This window comes from Phoenix dactylifera, chromosome 5 (assembly GCF_009389715.1).
Source record: "Phoenix dactylifera cultivar Barhee BC4 chromosome 5, palm_55x_up_171113_PBpolish2nd_filt_p, whole genome shotgun sequence".
Classification (NCBI taxonomy): domain Eukaryota; kingdom Viridiplantae; phylum Streptophyta; class Magnoliopsida; order Arecales; family Arecaceae; genus Phoenix; species Phoenix dactylifera.
Window position 1 is genome coordinate 7,876,145 of NC_052396.1, and position 16,579 is coordinate 7,892,723.

The 16,579-nt window shown below is 40.9% G+C and overlaps 2 protein-coding genes and 1 long non-coding RNA gene across 3 annotated transcripts; all 3 read right to left on the bottom strand.

The window, feature by feature from the left end:
• Positions 1-531: 531 nt before the first annotated feature.
• LOC103702899 (pentatricopeptide repeat-containing protein At4g25270, chloroplastic) lies at positions 532-2,628 on the bottom strand. Its single transcript, XM_008785537.3, has one exon. The coding sequence runs from the start codon at positions 2,611-2,613 to the stop codon at positions 1,015-1,017; it is 1,599 nt and encodes a 532-aa protein (XP_008783759.3). The 5' UTR covers positions 2,614-2,628; the 3' UTR covers positions 532-1,014.
• A 755-nt stretch (positions 2,629-3,383) lies between these two features.
• LOC103702788 lies at positions 3,384-12,358 on the bottom strand. The gene is given in 4 exon segments (XM_008785353.4): positions 3,384-3,749; positions 10,293-10,482; positions 10,559-11,110; positions 11,112-12,358. Coding segments are annotated over 4 exon segments (2,031 nt in total). The 5' UTR covers positions 12,273-12,358; the 3' UTR covers positions 3,384-3,621.
• A 951-nt stretch (positions 12,359-13,309) lies between these two features.
• LOC120110848 lies at positions 13,310-15,046 on the bottom strand. Its single transcript, XR_005511967.1, has 2 exons — positions 14,975-15,046; positions 13,310-13,885 (listed from the first exon to the last, which is right to left on the bottom strand). It is a non-coding gene; the product is annotated as an uncharacterized LOC120110848 (long non-coding RNA).
• Between the last annotated feature and the right edge of the window lie 1,533 nt (positions 15,047-16,579).

The following is a 16,579-nucleotide window of genomic DNA, read 5'->3' on the forward strand; positions in this document are numbered from 1 at the left end:
GGCTACAATCCATCATGATTTTAAATAATAATTTTATAATAATTATTGAGACATATAATATAAAAATCTAGTGATTACAATGAATCATGTAAGATAACAATAGTAGTCGTTATTTCATATTATTCCTTCTTTTAAACAAAAGTACTTTTACATTTTATATCTTTTCCTTAGAATTCCCTCAAAGAGTGTTATTATATCTAACAGAGAATAAAGGAAAAGATAATACCATTAATTTTATTACTATTCATTATTTTACATCATAACAGCTTTTATTTCAATAGTTATTTTATTATTAAAAATTTGAAAAGTTATTTTTTGTGCAAATAATAATTGCTATAACTATTATAAAAGTCAGTAACAATTCCGGCAAAGTCCTGAAGAAAATGGCTCGAGCACCAGATCTCGTGTAACACCTTGCATGTTAGAGCCCACTTACCATACAGCTAATTACTGAGTTTTCTCGTAGTGAAGCTTGTTCATTATTGCTTCATCTTATATCTTCATTTACCGGTGAAGGAACTCTGGATCAAGTGATAGATTTCATTTTTGTCATTCATTAAAATAAAATTTTGCTATAATTACATCCTAAACAGTGAAACCGCAGGCCTCTACTGAGCCTTGAAGGAGGTAAGTCAGCCTCGTTGGTTGAGCACCTTCGGTGGAGGAGCGGAAGGAAATGAAGCACCTGCTTCTGGAAGGATCGGACTATTCAGATTAGGCACGTTCTTCGAAAAATGAACCAAGCTGCTGACTGAATCACCTCATTTGTTGCTCATCATTCTGAAAAATTTTTAAGGATCCAGCAGTCTTCAGTTTTCTCTGCTTTGTGTAACTTTCTAGATAGTGATGCAGCAGACTGTGCTCATACGATAGCATTATGAGCAGCTGATAAAAAAAAATGCTTCCAGGAAAAAAATCAGATACTGTTCTTGCAAATTATAATATTTGCATGCAACGACTTAGAAGAAGATATTAATTACAAGGAGAAAGGAAATGGTGGGGAATCCGCATTTTTCACACCCTCAAGTACTCTGATTCCAATCCTCTCTCCCTCATCAACATCCTCACCCTCTCCACCTCTTCCAATCTTCCTGCATTCCTATAAATCTTCATCAACAGCTCAAAATTAAGCTCATTGTCAGGTTCCAACTCAAACAATCTCCCTGCCGCAACCTCTCCAATTTCATCGTCCCCATGCACCGAGCAAGCAAACAGCAACGCCCCCCACACCGTCGGTCCGCCGTCGAATGGCATCTGCTTCGAGATGAGCTCGTAAGCCTCGCCCACCAGCCCTGCTCTTCCCAACATGTTCACCATGCACCCATAGTGCTCCATCCCCGGTGTTATCTTGCGTCTCTCCTCCATCTCCGAGAACAACCTCCGGCCGTCCTCCACTAAGCCCAAATTCGCACACGCCGAGAGCAACGATACGAAAGTGACTCGGTCTGGAAGCACCCCTGAATCCTCCATGCTCTGAAACAAAGTGAGTACCCGATGATCCCTACGGTGAGCAGAGATTATAGCATTCCAGGACACCAAATCCTTTTCCGGCATCGATTCAAATATCGACCGAGCTCGATCCAATTGGCTGTGCTCGGAGTACATCCCGACCAAAGAATTTGCGACTGATAAATCCCACTGGAGCCCGTGTCGGAGAACCCAACCATGAATTTGAAGCCCGAGCTTGTTGCTAGAAGACGAGGAGGACCCGGAGAGCATTGATGAGATGGTTACAGAGTCTGGATCGATCCCAGCTCCAAGCATGCTTCTGCAGATGCCCATGGCCTCGAGAGGAAGTTCATGACGTATATAACCTGTTATCATCGAATTCCATGAGACAGGATCTCTGTCGGGGATTTTGTCGAAAATCTGGCGGGCTTTCTGGATGTCGCCGCACTTCGCGTACATGTCGACGAGCGCATTGAGCACGAAGATGTCGGTGCCGAAGCCCGAGCGGACAATGTGGCGGTGGAGGGCCTCTCCGTGGCTCACCGACCCGATTCCAGCACAGGCCTTGAGAACTCGCGGGAAGGTGAACCGGTCGGGCTCGACGCCCTCCTCCTCCATCTGGTAATATAGGGCCATGGCGTCTTCGTAGAGGCCCAGCTCGGTGTAGCCGGAGATGAGGGAGTTCCAAGGGAAGGCGCTGTTCTTAAACCGGTGCGGCATTTGGTCGAACAGCTGGTGTGCTTTTTCGACGCGGCCGCATGAGGCATACAGGCGGAGGAGCCTGGCGGCGAGTTCGGGGTTCCGGCGGAGGAGGGCGGGGGGGATGAGGCGGCGGAGGCGGGCGCCGTGGCGGAGGGAGCGCATCCGGGAGCATGTCTCGAGGAGGGAGGCGAAGATGGAGGCGTCGACATGGACGCCGCGGGCAAGGGCGGAGTCGAGGTCGGCGAGGACGCGATCGAGCGCTTGGTCGCGGGTGAGGGGGGCGCGGTGGGAGAGGGAGAGGAGAGGAGTGGGCGAGGATTTGGGGTAGGCGAGGGTGTTGACGCGTTTGGGAACGAGTTTAGGGGGAGGTTCGCCCTTTTTCCGCTTGCTTATGCGGGAGCTGCTGCGAACGAGGAAGGAGGGAGCAAATGAAGCGGGTAAAGCACCCGCGTGGAGCTCCATGCTCCAACGGTAATTGTGTGCGAGCCTTTATACCAGTAACTACTCAGCTCATTTAAAAAAAAAAAAAAAAATCAAAAGATTGGTCTCAGTGTTTTCCCCTTTTAATTTTTTCTGAAATTTTGAAAAAAATTTATTACCCTTGATTTGAAATAATATATATCGTTGTTTTAGAAAATAAAAATAAATTTTATTGGAGTCAAATGCTCTTAGATATTTTTCTAACTTCTATAATTGATTTAGTTGTTATTGAAAAAGTAAGAGATAAGAAAGGCGATAAAGAAGAGACCAACTTAACAGTCCTTTTTCACTTCGTTCATAACCGTTAATATGACCGTCATCTCTACTGGGCCTGCAAATGATGGTATATTTCTTTGAGAGAGTAAAAAAAATAGATAAATAATTAGCTTTCGCTTGAAAACCTGCATGTCCTGAGCCTCTATTGTAAGTGAAAACATGCATGCATCTTCTTTTTTCCATGTTCCGCAACGCCTGCTGCATCTCCAACATAGCAGTTGTATATTCACCGGGTTTTATGTTGCCAACTAAATAGAGACTGCGTGAAATTTGTTTTTGTCCAAACTGTTATTAATTCTTTACCCTTAAGATGCCAATTTCTTTTCCTGCTTGAGACCATCAGGTTCAGGCTGCGTGAAGCAAAGGCAGCACAATACACTGGCAGTGGCACAGGAAATGACAATCAACAATGCCCACAGGGAATTCTGTGAAACATGTAGCAGAATGTCATACGGAACCCTGAGGTAGCTTCATGATTTGCAGCACAAGAATAAAGTTGTATCTTGGTAACACTAATGCCACTGTACAGTAATACATATAGATACATTTTTTATTTGCATTTTTCGTTTCTCAGCACATCCACCTAGTCTAAAACAAGGTTTTGGGAAAACTGCCAGTTAACTGATGCTTATACAAACGAGCATATTTGGGAGCAGGATTGGTCCCCAAGTACCTGTCAATTGCTTTTCTTCGGCTATGTGCCATAAAAGAAAGTTATGCATCTATTCCAGGGCCTGGATATGCAGGAAGACTCATAATTCGCTTGTCTAACACAGGACTTCCAACAGTGAAATGATAGAGACTCTGGAACTCCAAATCTTTCAGGCCAAGAACCTCATGAACTGCATGATACAAGATAAAAGTTTAAACAATTATTTAAACAATCTTGCAATTTGATCTTATGAAACATTTAACTGCAATATTGAGAATGAAATGGAAAATCAATCACTGACATTTCCAACAAGACTACACCCTAATTAGAGGCACCCTAAAATTTGCATTTATAGTAATCAAGCTCACAAGATAGATTGCTGGCATATGGAGGCAAGGCAAGAGATGGTTTGCTGAATTCATGTTTTTTCTTGCCCTCGACTTTACTAACCTTATTTTATATTAATTCATGCCTACCATAAAAGTGTCAGATATATATAGGCAAAGAACTACTTGATAAGACAACATAGAGGTTCAGGAATAGACAAGTTATGCAAAGATTCCAAAACCAAAACCAAAACTTTTTAGTTTCAGTCTGAGCCAATCTGGAAGCAGAGAATTTTGGCGAAAACTAGCTCATGCACCAAATGTATTGTATATATGGGTGACTTAAGTTTATTTTTGTCATTTCTTTATTTAGTCTAAATTTCAATAAGCATTTTGTTGAGATTAAAATGAGAACGTGATGTTGGGTCAGAGAAATTCAAAGAAATTTATTTTTCTTTTCTTTTCCTTTTTTTTTGGACCAAGGATTTGGTTATCCTACTGCTAACATCACAATGATGTACATTGTCATCAAACTGTAAAATGCTACATTACCCTATAGAAGAATAATGTAAAAGTAACCTTTTTCTTTAAAAAAAAAAATCATAATTGTCATTGAACTGAAACACCCAAAGCACATAAACAACTAAATATATTTTAAGATGAATTGTCTTTTATTTACTTGATTCAATTTATTTCTCTATCTATTTTTCTTAATCACTTTTATAATTTTTGGATTCCCTATAATATTTTTGACTATTTTTATATACTATTTTATCATTTTCCTTGTAATTTTTTTGACTGAAATAACGAAACGGAAACTCATTTTGCCCGGTGAAAACCAAAACTAAAACTGAGGGTTTGAACCTTGGATGGCATGTAACCAATCATGTGTTGACATTACATATAGGATATTCCCAATGTTTCCCATGCTTTGAGGTTTAGAGACATTAAATTACGAGCTAAATGTGCAATGTGAAGGACAACCTCCAAACAAGGTTTTTTCAAGCTTGCCAACATTCTTGTTGATCCTTGAGCACAAATGAAAGCGATAATTAAGTTTTTGTATCATCGTGGTGATCCTAGAAAGTATCATTGAATACTGTAAGTCCTTCAGTTAGGTGTCATAACTTGCGCAAACCGATCTCTGGCAATGTCACAGCTTGAAGTTGTGGACATAGAACTAGAATGGGGTGTTTCAAATAAAAAAGATACATAGAATAGTTATGGATATGAGAGTTTTAAAAGAGGGAGTTCGAAGATAACATAATTCTTGTGTTGATGCACCTCAGAGTTAAGGGGAAAATACCAGATGTATTAACTTTTATTGGAAAAGCTAGAATCATGCAAACAGTGCCCCTTCACTGCCATAATGAGCATGCAATTTAGTGATTGTACTTAGTTTACAATAAGCATTTAGCAGCAACTAACCACCCCCCCCCCCCCCCCCCAAAAAAAAAAAAAAACAAAAAAAACAAAAGCATGATATTCAAGTTTTCAACTTCAAAAACAAAAATTCTTAATTGTTTGCCCTCCATTAGTGCAAGTCCCTTTCTCCTTTTTTCAAATTATTAATACGACCGTCATTTGTACTAGTAACAAATTTAAAATTTAACTTAATGTCCATCTTCCTGCTATGCCAATCTTATCTGCACAAACCCACAACCTAACATTCTAAGGCATAAAGCATAACAAGGATTTCGTTATTGTTCCATACAGTTAGAATGATTAGGTTATCATATTGCAATAGGCTATTATATCGAAATCCAAAGGTGCATCTTTACTTCCAGTACTTCAATTCTACTACTGCAACAATCCTCATTTATCTCATCATGGCAATTCATAAAATGCCAAGATAACCTACAAAGGGAAACATATAAATATCTGGCCAAAAGATTTTATGCAATGAACATATAGCTCTAACAGGCTAAATAAAACCACGTCAGTTTGAATATCTGAAAGGCTCTATATTGTACAAGCCCAAATTTTATCTCAGAGCTTGCTTTATTTCTCATAATACTGTCATCTTGAAAATGAAGCACAATTAGTTTATTAAGCACAGAAAGTGTCACAAATTGTAGCATTTGGTTGCATACAGAGAAAGATCTATGGCCTGTGAGTGGCAAACAAACATGAATCATTACTGTTCTACAGATAAGAACAATGAAGACATTATATTTTTCACATGTTTGCAGTTGTAGATAGAAGGGAGAAAAGTATCGCAGCTAAGAAAACTGAACCTATGGAAATGTTAATTGCAATATTTAATACTTCGGGTCTATTGCAGTATCTAGCATGAACTCGAGAAACAGCTCAACTCTAAGGTTTCAACAATTAATTAGATCTAGAACAAAAGACATATAAGAACATGTAGCAGAAGAAAAAGGGATGCATCTTATCATAACACCGTATAAACCTAAAAAGCTTGCAAAGTCGGCACCGCATGGGGCTTCTCATGCAAGAAAATAGAATTAGAACCATTGGAAACTTTTAGCATAATATTTTCTTCTTCTTCTTCTTCTCCATTTATGAAAGTGAAGTTCCTAGTTTCAAGTATAATAATTTTTTTTTATAAAAAAAAATCCCCAGAGGGCTATACTTCTGATCAAAAAATCCAGTAAGCAGCCTACCTAATTTTTAAATTATCAAAATATCTAGTGCATTAAGAGACCGCATATACACAGCAGGGCATTAGCAACTACAACTATTACTCGGGCATGCTATGTAAAAAGTGGCCCACGAAGGAGAAACATCATTCTTTTTCAGCCTGCATGGAGACCTGCACAATTTCCACCCACTACGGAACTTGGTATTCTCAAAGTAACTGATCAGCCCAGATAAGCACCCCACATGTATGGTTTTCATTGTTTCTTTTGCCTCATCTTCATTTTTAACAAACTTTTACTTCTGAGTTCTAAATAAATTTTCTAGATATAGTGCATCCAATTCCAGCCAAACAAAGAGGGGCTTGAGTACCTTAAAGGAAGAATACTGGTTTCATAAAAGTCAAACAAGAATGCAGAATTGCAGATGCTTAGACACTGGCATCTTTACTGTGGGTTTTATAGGCTTCTTATTCACCATATCATTCTTAAAAATTTGATGCAGTCTTATGCTATAGTGTGAACCATTATCTATCGAATTGGCACATGCCAGCAGAAATACATACCATTAGCAGTAGAATGACAATAAAGGTTTTTTGATACATGATTGCCTCCCAGATGTACAGACAGGAGCGTTAAGAAAGGCATCAACATTTGACCATCAACCACTCTTGGATGCGCAGCGAAGTCAAATAGAATGGAAGGTCATGCCATTTCATTTCTATGTTCCAGCAAATTGGATGGATTGCACATATTTCAAATTAAGGTCTATTTAAAAAAAAAAATATCCCCTCATTTGAGTTCTGCAACTCCAGCAAGTTGCACTCCCTAGTTTTGCTAAATGCCATGATCTGTATTGTCATTTGTGGCGGTTCAGTGGGCTATCCCACCTACCTTTATCACAAAAAAAAAAAGGCTTCGTGACAATTCGGTGGGCTAGCCCACCTACCTTTATCACAAAAAAAGGGTTCCATGCCAGCGTGTCCAAAGGGAAGTACCCTGCCTTATAATAGTTGTGTCAAAAGAAGTTTTCTTAGCATTGCTGAGTTTACCTCTTTCTGTTATCCACTTACAAGGTGTTCTTTATGTCAGGCAAATCAAAGATTAGACCTACATTGCCAAATGGGGCCGGAATTTTTAACCCGACAGGCTCCGCCTACAAAAACATGTGTATCGAGAGGCTATTTCATTTGCAGGTCAAGTAGTAATTGGCACTAACAACTTAAAACTAAAACAGATTATGCATTGTTACACCTGCATGATCTATTAGGTCATTGTTGCGAGAGCTGATGGCAAAGTTCTGAGAGCTCATGGCAAAGTTCTGATCAGAGCAACAATAAGTTTATAAATAACAATAAGTTTCATCAAGTAACCACACAGTCAAAGTAACAATAGCTTATAAAGATACTCCTAGTACAATATCACCATGCAGGTCCATGGACAGCTCAAGGGTCAAGGTTAGAGTCTACTACTCTACTACAGGAGGCCAAACAAGAAGAAGACGGTAAAGGAAAAGGGCAAACAGCTTTGAGCAAGATCAATGAGGATCAGCAGATTTAACCTGCTGGTGGGTACAGATCAAGCAACAATGAATTAAATACCAGACAAGCCCATGCATCTTATAGATAATATGACCCTATCCAGTTGCTACCCCTAGTTGCTCCAACTACAACACTTGAATTAGAAATCAATGACAATGCATGAGCCACCATAGAATCATAACAAATTTAAGAATTATTGATGCTTGATTATAAGGCACAAGGAGGATTCGTTTGCAAAAAGAAAACATGCAAAGTACATATTCCATCATCAGCTAACAAAAATACTAAGGGACCACCAGATGAAAAGGTAGTCTAAATATATTTCATGTTTGTCTTTTCGTATGCATAAAAGTGATTTATAACTCCCTACCACAGCATATTCTAGAATATTCTGGTTAACATAAATAGGGCTGTGGGCTAAACAACAAATAACAGACCACATCTCATGTGTGTAACCCCTGTTTGTGGGCGACGTGTTGATTTTTAATCATCTGAGCATAATAGTGTTAACAAGAAGCTAAGTAGTGGTTTGGAGTTGTCAATGTGGTGTTTATTGGTTTCAAGATGCTTATCACAAAAAACATAAATCTGTGATTTTCAGAGTCTGATATTTTTACATAGGTCTCTTACATCATTTCTTGATTAAATCAGTCACTTATTGTCAAAAATTGAAAAATAAGGTTTGCTGAGTTTATCAAGGGGCACCTTAAGTTTATCTTCTCAATTAATCTCTACATTTATATCTATAGCGAGGGGCAAGGATCAAAAACTGTACAAAATCAAGAGATCATATCCAACCATACCACAGGTCACAGCAATGAAGCATACGGTCCTCCGACTAGAAAATCTGAGTCACCAATCCTTGTTAAAGGGATCAAAATAAACTAGAGCATGACCAATAATTCAACAAGGATTTGTGTCTCTCAACCTTCAAAAACAAGAATCTGTCAAAAGTTTTATATCACTGGAATTCTTAACTATTAATCTAACTAGTCTGGATATGCAAAAAATGCACCTCTAACTAAATGTAAACAAACAAACAACCCCATTCATATCATTGTCATTCTTTCTTGCACAAAGTATACATGAAATCAACGTTTCCTTCCCCAACTCCAGAACATCCCATCTCTACAAATTCCATTATCATCACAAACCCTCATATAATCTCAAAATTATCAGCCTTCTAACATGCAACAACTTTTCCCTATAATATCATCGCTGGAAAGAAATAGAAAAATGATATTGTGATCTGTTTCAGCTAAATACTGCATAACCCAGACACTCCTTTAATCTCCCAAAGCCACTTTGTAGCGAAGTCCATAAAATCTGACCACCTGATTTCTCATTGCAACTTTAAGTTTCTCAATTTATTCTTGGAATAAATACATGCCGCATTTAACTTGACCATGTTTGCAATTCTGTATACCACCTATTCTCTTATCACACTATCCTCCTAATCCCTCGAACTGTAGGTCTAATTTTCATTAGTTACCTATATTAGTACTTAGCTTACGCTTTGCTTTTCCTTCAACAAAAAAATCCATTGCTTTATCATCCAAACATTGTCAACTTCCTAGATGTCAAATTCTCTTTTCTTTTAATCATAACTTTCATTACCTTACAGCCCAACTCCAATTTTGTAGTTCCTCCATCCCATGATGCCTTGATCTTGATTTTACTGGTTAAGAAGCTATCAGAATCAGCTTTCAATATCAGCATCTTCCCCATCTTTCTCCCACACCATAACTACCAGACCCTCCTCTAAACTTTCCAAGCCAACCATCTTAATTCTAACATGAAAAAGGTGAAAAAGGAGATAGAAGCCAACCTCTTCTATCTTTAACCTCAAGGACATACCAAAAGCCCTCCTCTTTTCACTCTGACAACTACCCAGATCCTTGTCAATTCTCCACAATCTGCCCATCCCACCATTTCACTAGCCCTTTTCACCAAGAAGATGGAAGAAGTCATATCACATTAGTTGCTGAAATTTAAGTAAGTTTTTGCAAATGGAATACAAATTTAACAAAAAAATGAAATTCTTAGAATTGGTAATGATAGGATCAGTCTGTTTTTCATAAAACATAGTATATTGTGCCACTTTTCCTTCGCTACTTATATATTTACCACATGGAATATGAAATTCACATTATATAGCAACAATACATTTAGAATTCCTAAAGCATGCTAGGAAAAGTTACGAGTCATCCGTATGTTGTACTCAAAACTCAGGCTAAAGAATTTTTTTTATAAAAAAAACATATACCGGCATCATCAAAGTAGCAACCAATTCCAGTTGCAGATATCCCAACACCATGTGCTTCAAGGTATAATACTTGACCAAGAACTCCAGTCTCCCAGAATAGACGAGGATACATCCAAGCATTCCTTTCCCGCAAAACTGGCTCAAAACGAGCTACCATGCCTAGGCTGAAGCACCCATCCGAGGCAATATCCTGCATTTGAGGACAGAGATGGATGAGAGCAAAGAAAGACTCTAACAAGCACATAGGAAATATTAAAGCACCATACCTGATGGCAAGACAGCTGCTTGGCTAGCTCCTGACAGTTCCCTCTCGCAAGCCTATACAGGGGGAGGCCAGCAGGGCAACCCTCCGGCTTCACCCACTCAAACTCCGGCCTCATCGCCCGCCTCAGGCCATCGAAATGGTCCTCATTCCTCACCAAGAAATACAAGCCCTGAGGCAAATTTGCGACCCTGTGAACAAACAGAGCAGCATGCACCTCCGCATCCCAACTCAGAACCCTGAATGGCAGTGCGAATTGCTTCCCCTGCTTCTCCCCCGGTCCCACCTCCCCCGAAGGAAGGCAATGCAACAGTATCTGATAGAAAGTTTCCCTCTTCATCACATGAACGCCATCCATATCAACCGCACTCCTCCGCTTCCTGACCACCTCCCGAACCGTGAGACCTTTGTATAAACTTTCTGATATCAATCCGCTCTCGTGGAAGGGATTTACGGAGAAACGATCGCTGGGCGTCGGTGGCTTCTTCACGGCCTCGGCTGTCCGGTAGATGATATCCCAGCAAACATGGTCCTTGCTGAGAGAATCGGGGGTACCCGAGCCACTCCAAAGACGGAAACCGGGAGAGGGCGCCTCTGAGAGCGGAGTAGTCAACGGAGGGCGCAGCGCCGAAGGGGAAGAGGAGGAGGGCGCAGTCGGGATGCTGGGATTCGATCCAAGGGAAGCGGCCGCGGACGGGTCGGTCGCGGAGCTGGGAAGGCGGCGGACGGTCGGCGCGGTGAAGGCCGAGGAGGCGGTCGAGGTCGTCGTGGCCAAGGACGTCGAGGAGGCGGGCGTCCCAGCCGAGGGAAGCAGCAGCGAGGGCGACGGCGGCGAGGGCGTGGCCGACGTCGTGGTTGCAGTAGCGGAGGGCGCGCTCGCCGTACTTCCAAGCCTCGCGCCAGAAGATGGAAGAGAGAACGAGGAGAAGCACGGAGCCGCCATGATTGGGGAAGAGGGAAGAGGTTTCGAGGCGGGCGCGGAGCTGGAGGGAGTGGTCCTTGGGGGAGTAATGGGCGAGGAAAGGGGAAGAGGAGAGAGGGGAGTTGCCGTCGGGGAGAGGTAGCGAGAGGAGGTGGGCTTCGGTGGGGTGGAGGTTGCCGCTGCTGGGGTTGACGCGGAGGGACCAGGTGGAGAGGCCGGTGGTCTTCCAGGCGGAGAGGGAGAGGGAGTCGTAGAGGAGGCGGGAGAGGAAGGCGTGGGAAAGCGGGTGAGGTGGTGAAGGAAAGGAAGAGAAAAGAGAGTGGTAGCGAGGGGAGTCGCCGGGGAGAGGGGGGAAGTGGAGGAGAGGATGGAGAGGGGAGGAGAGGAAGCGGAGGAAAGGGTTGGGCTGGTTGGCCCAGTCGAGGCCGCGGGGACCGCGGGCGTAGCCATTGGTGAGGGAGTGCTTGGTCTGGTTGTGGTACTTTAGGGCCTGCTGCTGGCTTTGAAGCTGCTCTTCTTGGTGATATTGGGAAGGGAGAGGAGGAGGGGAGGGGTTGGAGTGCATGGCTGGGGCGGTGGAGCGGAGCGTTCTTCTTGACATTATCGGAGGGGAGGGGAAGCAGAAGGAGATTCGGGAAGGAGAGTGAGGAAGGAAGAAGCACAGGCACATGCCTCTCTTTCTCCTCGCTATTCCTCTTCTTCTACTTCTTGCTTCTCCTCTGTTGCGCGATGGAGGAGAAGGAATTGTAGGAAGGGAGAAGAATGTTCGATTCGGCGCGGCCGAGATGCACGCCATAGGGAGGGATTGTTGGGTCCGGCCCAATAGAATCACGATACCAAAGCCCACCAAAATTGGGCGGGCGTTTTGTCACAGCTCATAATCTCATCCAAAAAAAAAATATAAAAAAAATAAGTTTTTAATCTAATCTTTGTCAAAATTTAAATTCATTCAAATCTAATCACAGGCACCACGATCATCTCGATATTCATGGTCGACGCTAATAGATCTGTGCTGCAATATCCTCTAGTCCACATAAATTATGAGTTAATACTATTTATCACAATTCAGACTCTCATCTAAAAAGACTAACCGAAAGATATTATTTGGTTTCTTAATTTTATATAAATACTCTGATCTATCCAGTAAATAATCTATATGGGACTAAACATATGTTCCGCACGCATTCTCACACTTTTACGCCAGAAATTAGAAACTTTCGGGCATCAAAGATGCTTCTTCTTTGTTTTAGAAAAGTAGAGGACAGTAAGGGGGCTCAAGTGTTTAGCAACAACAAGATCTCTCTTACACTATCTGCACCAAATCTAAATTGTAAATGATAGTGCACAAAGAAACCGAACAATAGGTGGCCCGAAACTCCATGGATATTCTTCTTGTTTATAGATTTAATCTGCTCTTGTCAATCTGTAGCTTTTTTTTTATTTTTATCATATTAAGCATAGTTGCCAAATAGACCAAATGAAACCCTTGGTAAAAGCCGCTTAATCAATTCTTCAATTCAACAAAACTATGTTATCAGATTTTTGTACCATTTGCATAAATTGACATATTAACAGACCTTAAGGTATACCTCGAAAATAAAAATGAAAAAGACTAGATATTGTATTTCACAAAATTTATAATAATTTATTTTCGAGATATATTGAGGCTCATAAAATTTACACTGGACCAATAAATAAACATAAATATAACTTATGTCATTGTTGTCTAAGATGAAGTGGTAAGATTGTTGTGATTCCTCGGTCTTTGAATCATGATTGGCACCAGAGCTTTAGTCGAAGGTTTCGAATCAATACCTTCTTGTGGCCACAAATTGTTCTATGTGACAACTGTGCCAAAGCCTCATCATTGATCGAGAAATCCCCTCCGACTGATTCCCATGAACAGATAACGCCAGAGAACAACAGATGGAGAGAAGGAGTGTAGTTCAATGGATATTGAGGCTGCCCCTTCCCTTGAGATTGGGAGGGAAGTTAGCCTCGTCCGGCCCTGCTTCTACTTACGATCTAACCACAAATTTCAGATACAGCGATAATTTTAATACAACCTGAATTCCTTTTTCTTGTTTGTTTGTATCTTTACAAAAGGAAACTACAAGAAAACACTTTTATAAAACAACATGTATAAATATACATATGTATCCATATATACATGTGGATACATAGTTATGTATTAACACGCTAAATGTCTACACACACATTTCCATATTTATGTTTATATATAATAAATATGATATGTATATATCATGATAAAGGGCTTGGGCTGACAAGCACAACGGCATAGGTTCGAGTTCTACAGTAGTGCCGATACAACATATCTCCTGCATTCTGCACACAAGTTCATCTTCATTTACCCTGCCCATGCCTGAGATTACATCATCTTTTATAACACTGCATCCAAACTAGTAATGATCAAACTCCCTCAAGGTACAATATGAGCAAAATTTATTCTCTACGGCTGTAGGTCTAAAACCCATATAAGGTAGCACAAAGCACCAATATGTATAGAGGAAAGAGACATGATGCCTCAGTAGAAGGTAGTTGGATCCCTCCTTTTCCAATTTCCTGATCTAAGAGGGTTTAGAAATGGGCCCAATCAAGGGAAATGCAAGCTCATTCCCTCAGTAGAAGTAGATGGCCTATGAATGGATAAATGATTAAGAATGGTATCTCATTATGGGTTCTCACTTCAAACCGAATGGTCTCTCATCTGTGCAAGTGGTTGGCCATAGGCTTGGCCAAGTTATGCACTCAGAGATCAGAGATGATGTTACATGAATGGATTATGTAAGTACAGATATTAAGGAGGCTGTCTATTTGCTCTTGAGGCATAATTAAAATTAAAATCTCCTTGAATGAGGTTATGTTTCTAGATATCTATTTTTAGGTGAACATAACCCTTAAAGAGTCTACATTCTCTGATTACTCCCCAACCCCCAAAAACAAGACCTATATGTTCTCTCAAAATGTTCTAAAAGAAGCCAATTAATGTTTTATAAACAAAAAATCAGGTCCTTATTCAATAGCAAAGGTACCAAGTAATGGCTGACAACTCCAAACAATTGTTGAGAGGCAAACTACTGTAGTTGAACATAATGGGTCTCAGAATTTAAGGTTCACCTAGCTGAACAGATACCATTTGATTTTGACAAGTCTGTTACATTGAATGGCAAACTTCCATGGTCCCTTTCTTGGTTATTTATATGTACAGCCCTTTATTCAAGCCACTTGGACCTATGCAATCCATTGTTGAAATTAGCTAACTCGCACTTTCGATTCTCAAATTCATGAAAGTTAGGTATTCTGAATATCGAGAAGCACATCAATTTTGTATATATGTAATTGCCCGTTTTTGGGCTAGTGGGCCGGTCAGGCCGGCCTACTAGCACTTGAGCGGGCGTGCGGAGGAGAAGACTCCCAATCGGAGTCTTATTCCTCCCCCGATATCGCCGGAAGTCAAGAATTCGAGGGCAAGCAAACCTTATAAAAAATCCCGGGATTTCCATCTATTTAAGGCCTTCTCCTCCTCCTTTGGACTCCATCACCGGTTTCTCCGAGAGTCGCCGCCGATCTCGACGATTCTTCTCCGAATCTCCTCCGCAATTCAGCGTCGGAAAGGGCCGCCGGAACCTCGCCGGACCGAGGTAAGTGTTCCTCGTCTTCTTCTCTTCCTATCCTGGTATTTTAGAAGTGATTCGTTGTGGATTTGAGCCGGAAAATCGCCGGGATTTCACCCGAAAGAGGGGAGCCCCGTTCGGCCTGTTTTCGCTCGCCGCCGTCGGCCGCCGAGGTTGGCCGAGCCTACCTCGCCACCTCCTTCTGCCGTCGGCCCTGGCGGTTGGGGCCGGGGGAGGGGGGGGGGGGGGGAGAGAGAAAGGGGTCCCCCCCCCTCTCTCTCTCTCTCTCTCTCTCTCTCTCTCGTTGGACTTTCTCTCTCTTCCATACTTTCTCTCTTATTCTCTCTCTTGATTTATGGACAGATATGTTGACCCGTGGCCTCTGAGGCTATGATTAAACCCAAACTGAGATTCTAACGAGGTCGAGCATATCTTTAATAATCTCAAACTAAAGCATACCTGAAGCTATTGGTATGAGTGCCCTGGATGTGAGATTTGAGCCAGAAGAAGATGAGGATCTATCACCAGATGAGGGATCGGAGTTGTGTCGGAAAAACTTCCTTCCCTATCCCTATAGTTTATAATCCGTTTCCCCCCCTCGCACAAATTGAGCCTCGCTGCCACACCAGGTCATCAAGCTTTTGGTGAAGTTTTCAATCTTTCTCTCTCCGTAAAATTTATTTACTCGATTTTCTCACCATACTCTCTCTCTAAAGTAGTTGGATGTAGTAAAAACTCTTCACAGTAATTTTGAATTGACCATAGTAAAGGATCTTGATTCCGAATTGTTGGGCGGCGTGTCATTGGGTAGCATGTCAGGCCCATTCTGGTCTTTGCCAACACTAGTCCGAGCATGATTCAATAAAATCATCTTGATCAAATGTCAGGCACTCCTGCGTGGGGGTGTCGGAATTTAGAATTTTTATTTCTAAAATAATTATGATAAAATTATGATAAAAAGTATAATTTTGGAATATTAAGCTCGAAAAAGAATTTTCAGAATTAATTGGATCGCATTTGCAAGGTAAGTAATGATCTGCCTTTTCTAAATTTTTTTATTTATATAATATTATTGTTGCATCGAATAAATTGTTAATGAATTTATATAATTTATAAATTTTATGAGATGATGATTTGAATGAAAAATAGATAGATAAATTGGAGTAACATTTTTCGAACTATTATTATATTTACTGTTCTTGCATTATATATGCATATTTTGATCAGATTATGATATATCTATTATTTTACAAAAAGAACTTTAACACGCATCATATTTGGAACTTTTAGCTTGACTATGTTTTAGACTCTACCAATTGGGATTATGCATTGGCAATTTTGGCCCAACTATAGAATATAAGTATGATATTTTGGCCTACTCCGTAGAATATAAGTGCAATTTTGTTTCTGACCTAGCTACAGGGTATAAGTGTAATCATAGTTATAAACTCTCAACTTGAATATGATT

What these genes read in the sequence shown, in the direction of transcription:
- LOC103702899 (XM_008785537.3), bottom strand. Translation starts at nt 2,613, where the DNA reads ATGGAGCTCCACGCGGGTGCTTTACCCGCTTCATTTGCTCCCTCCTTC.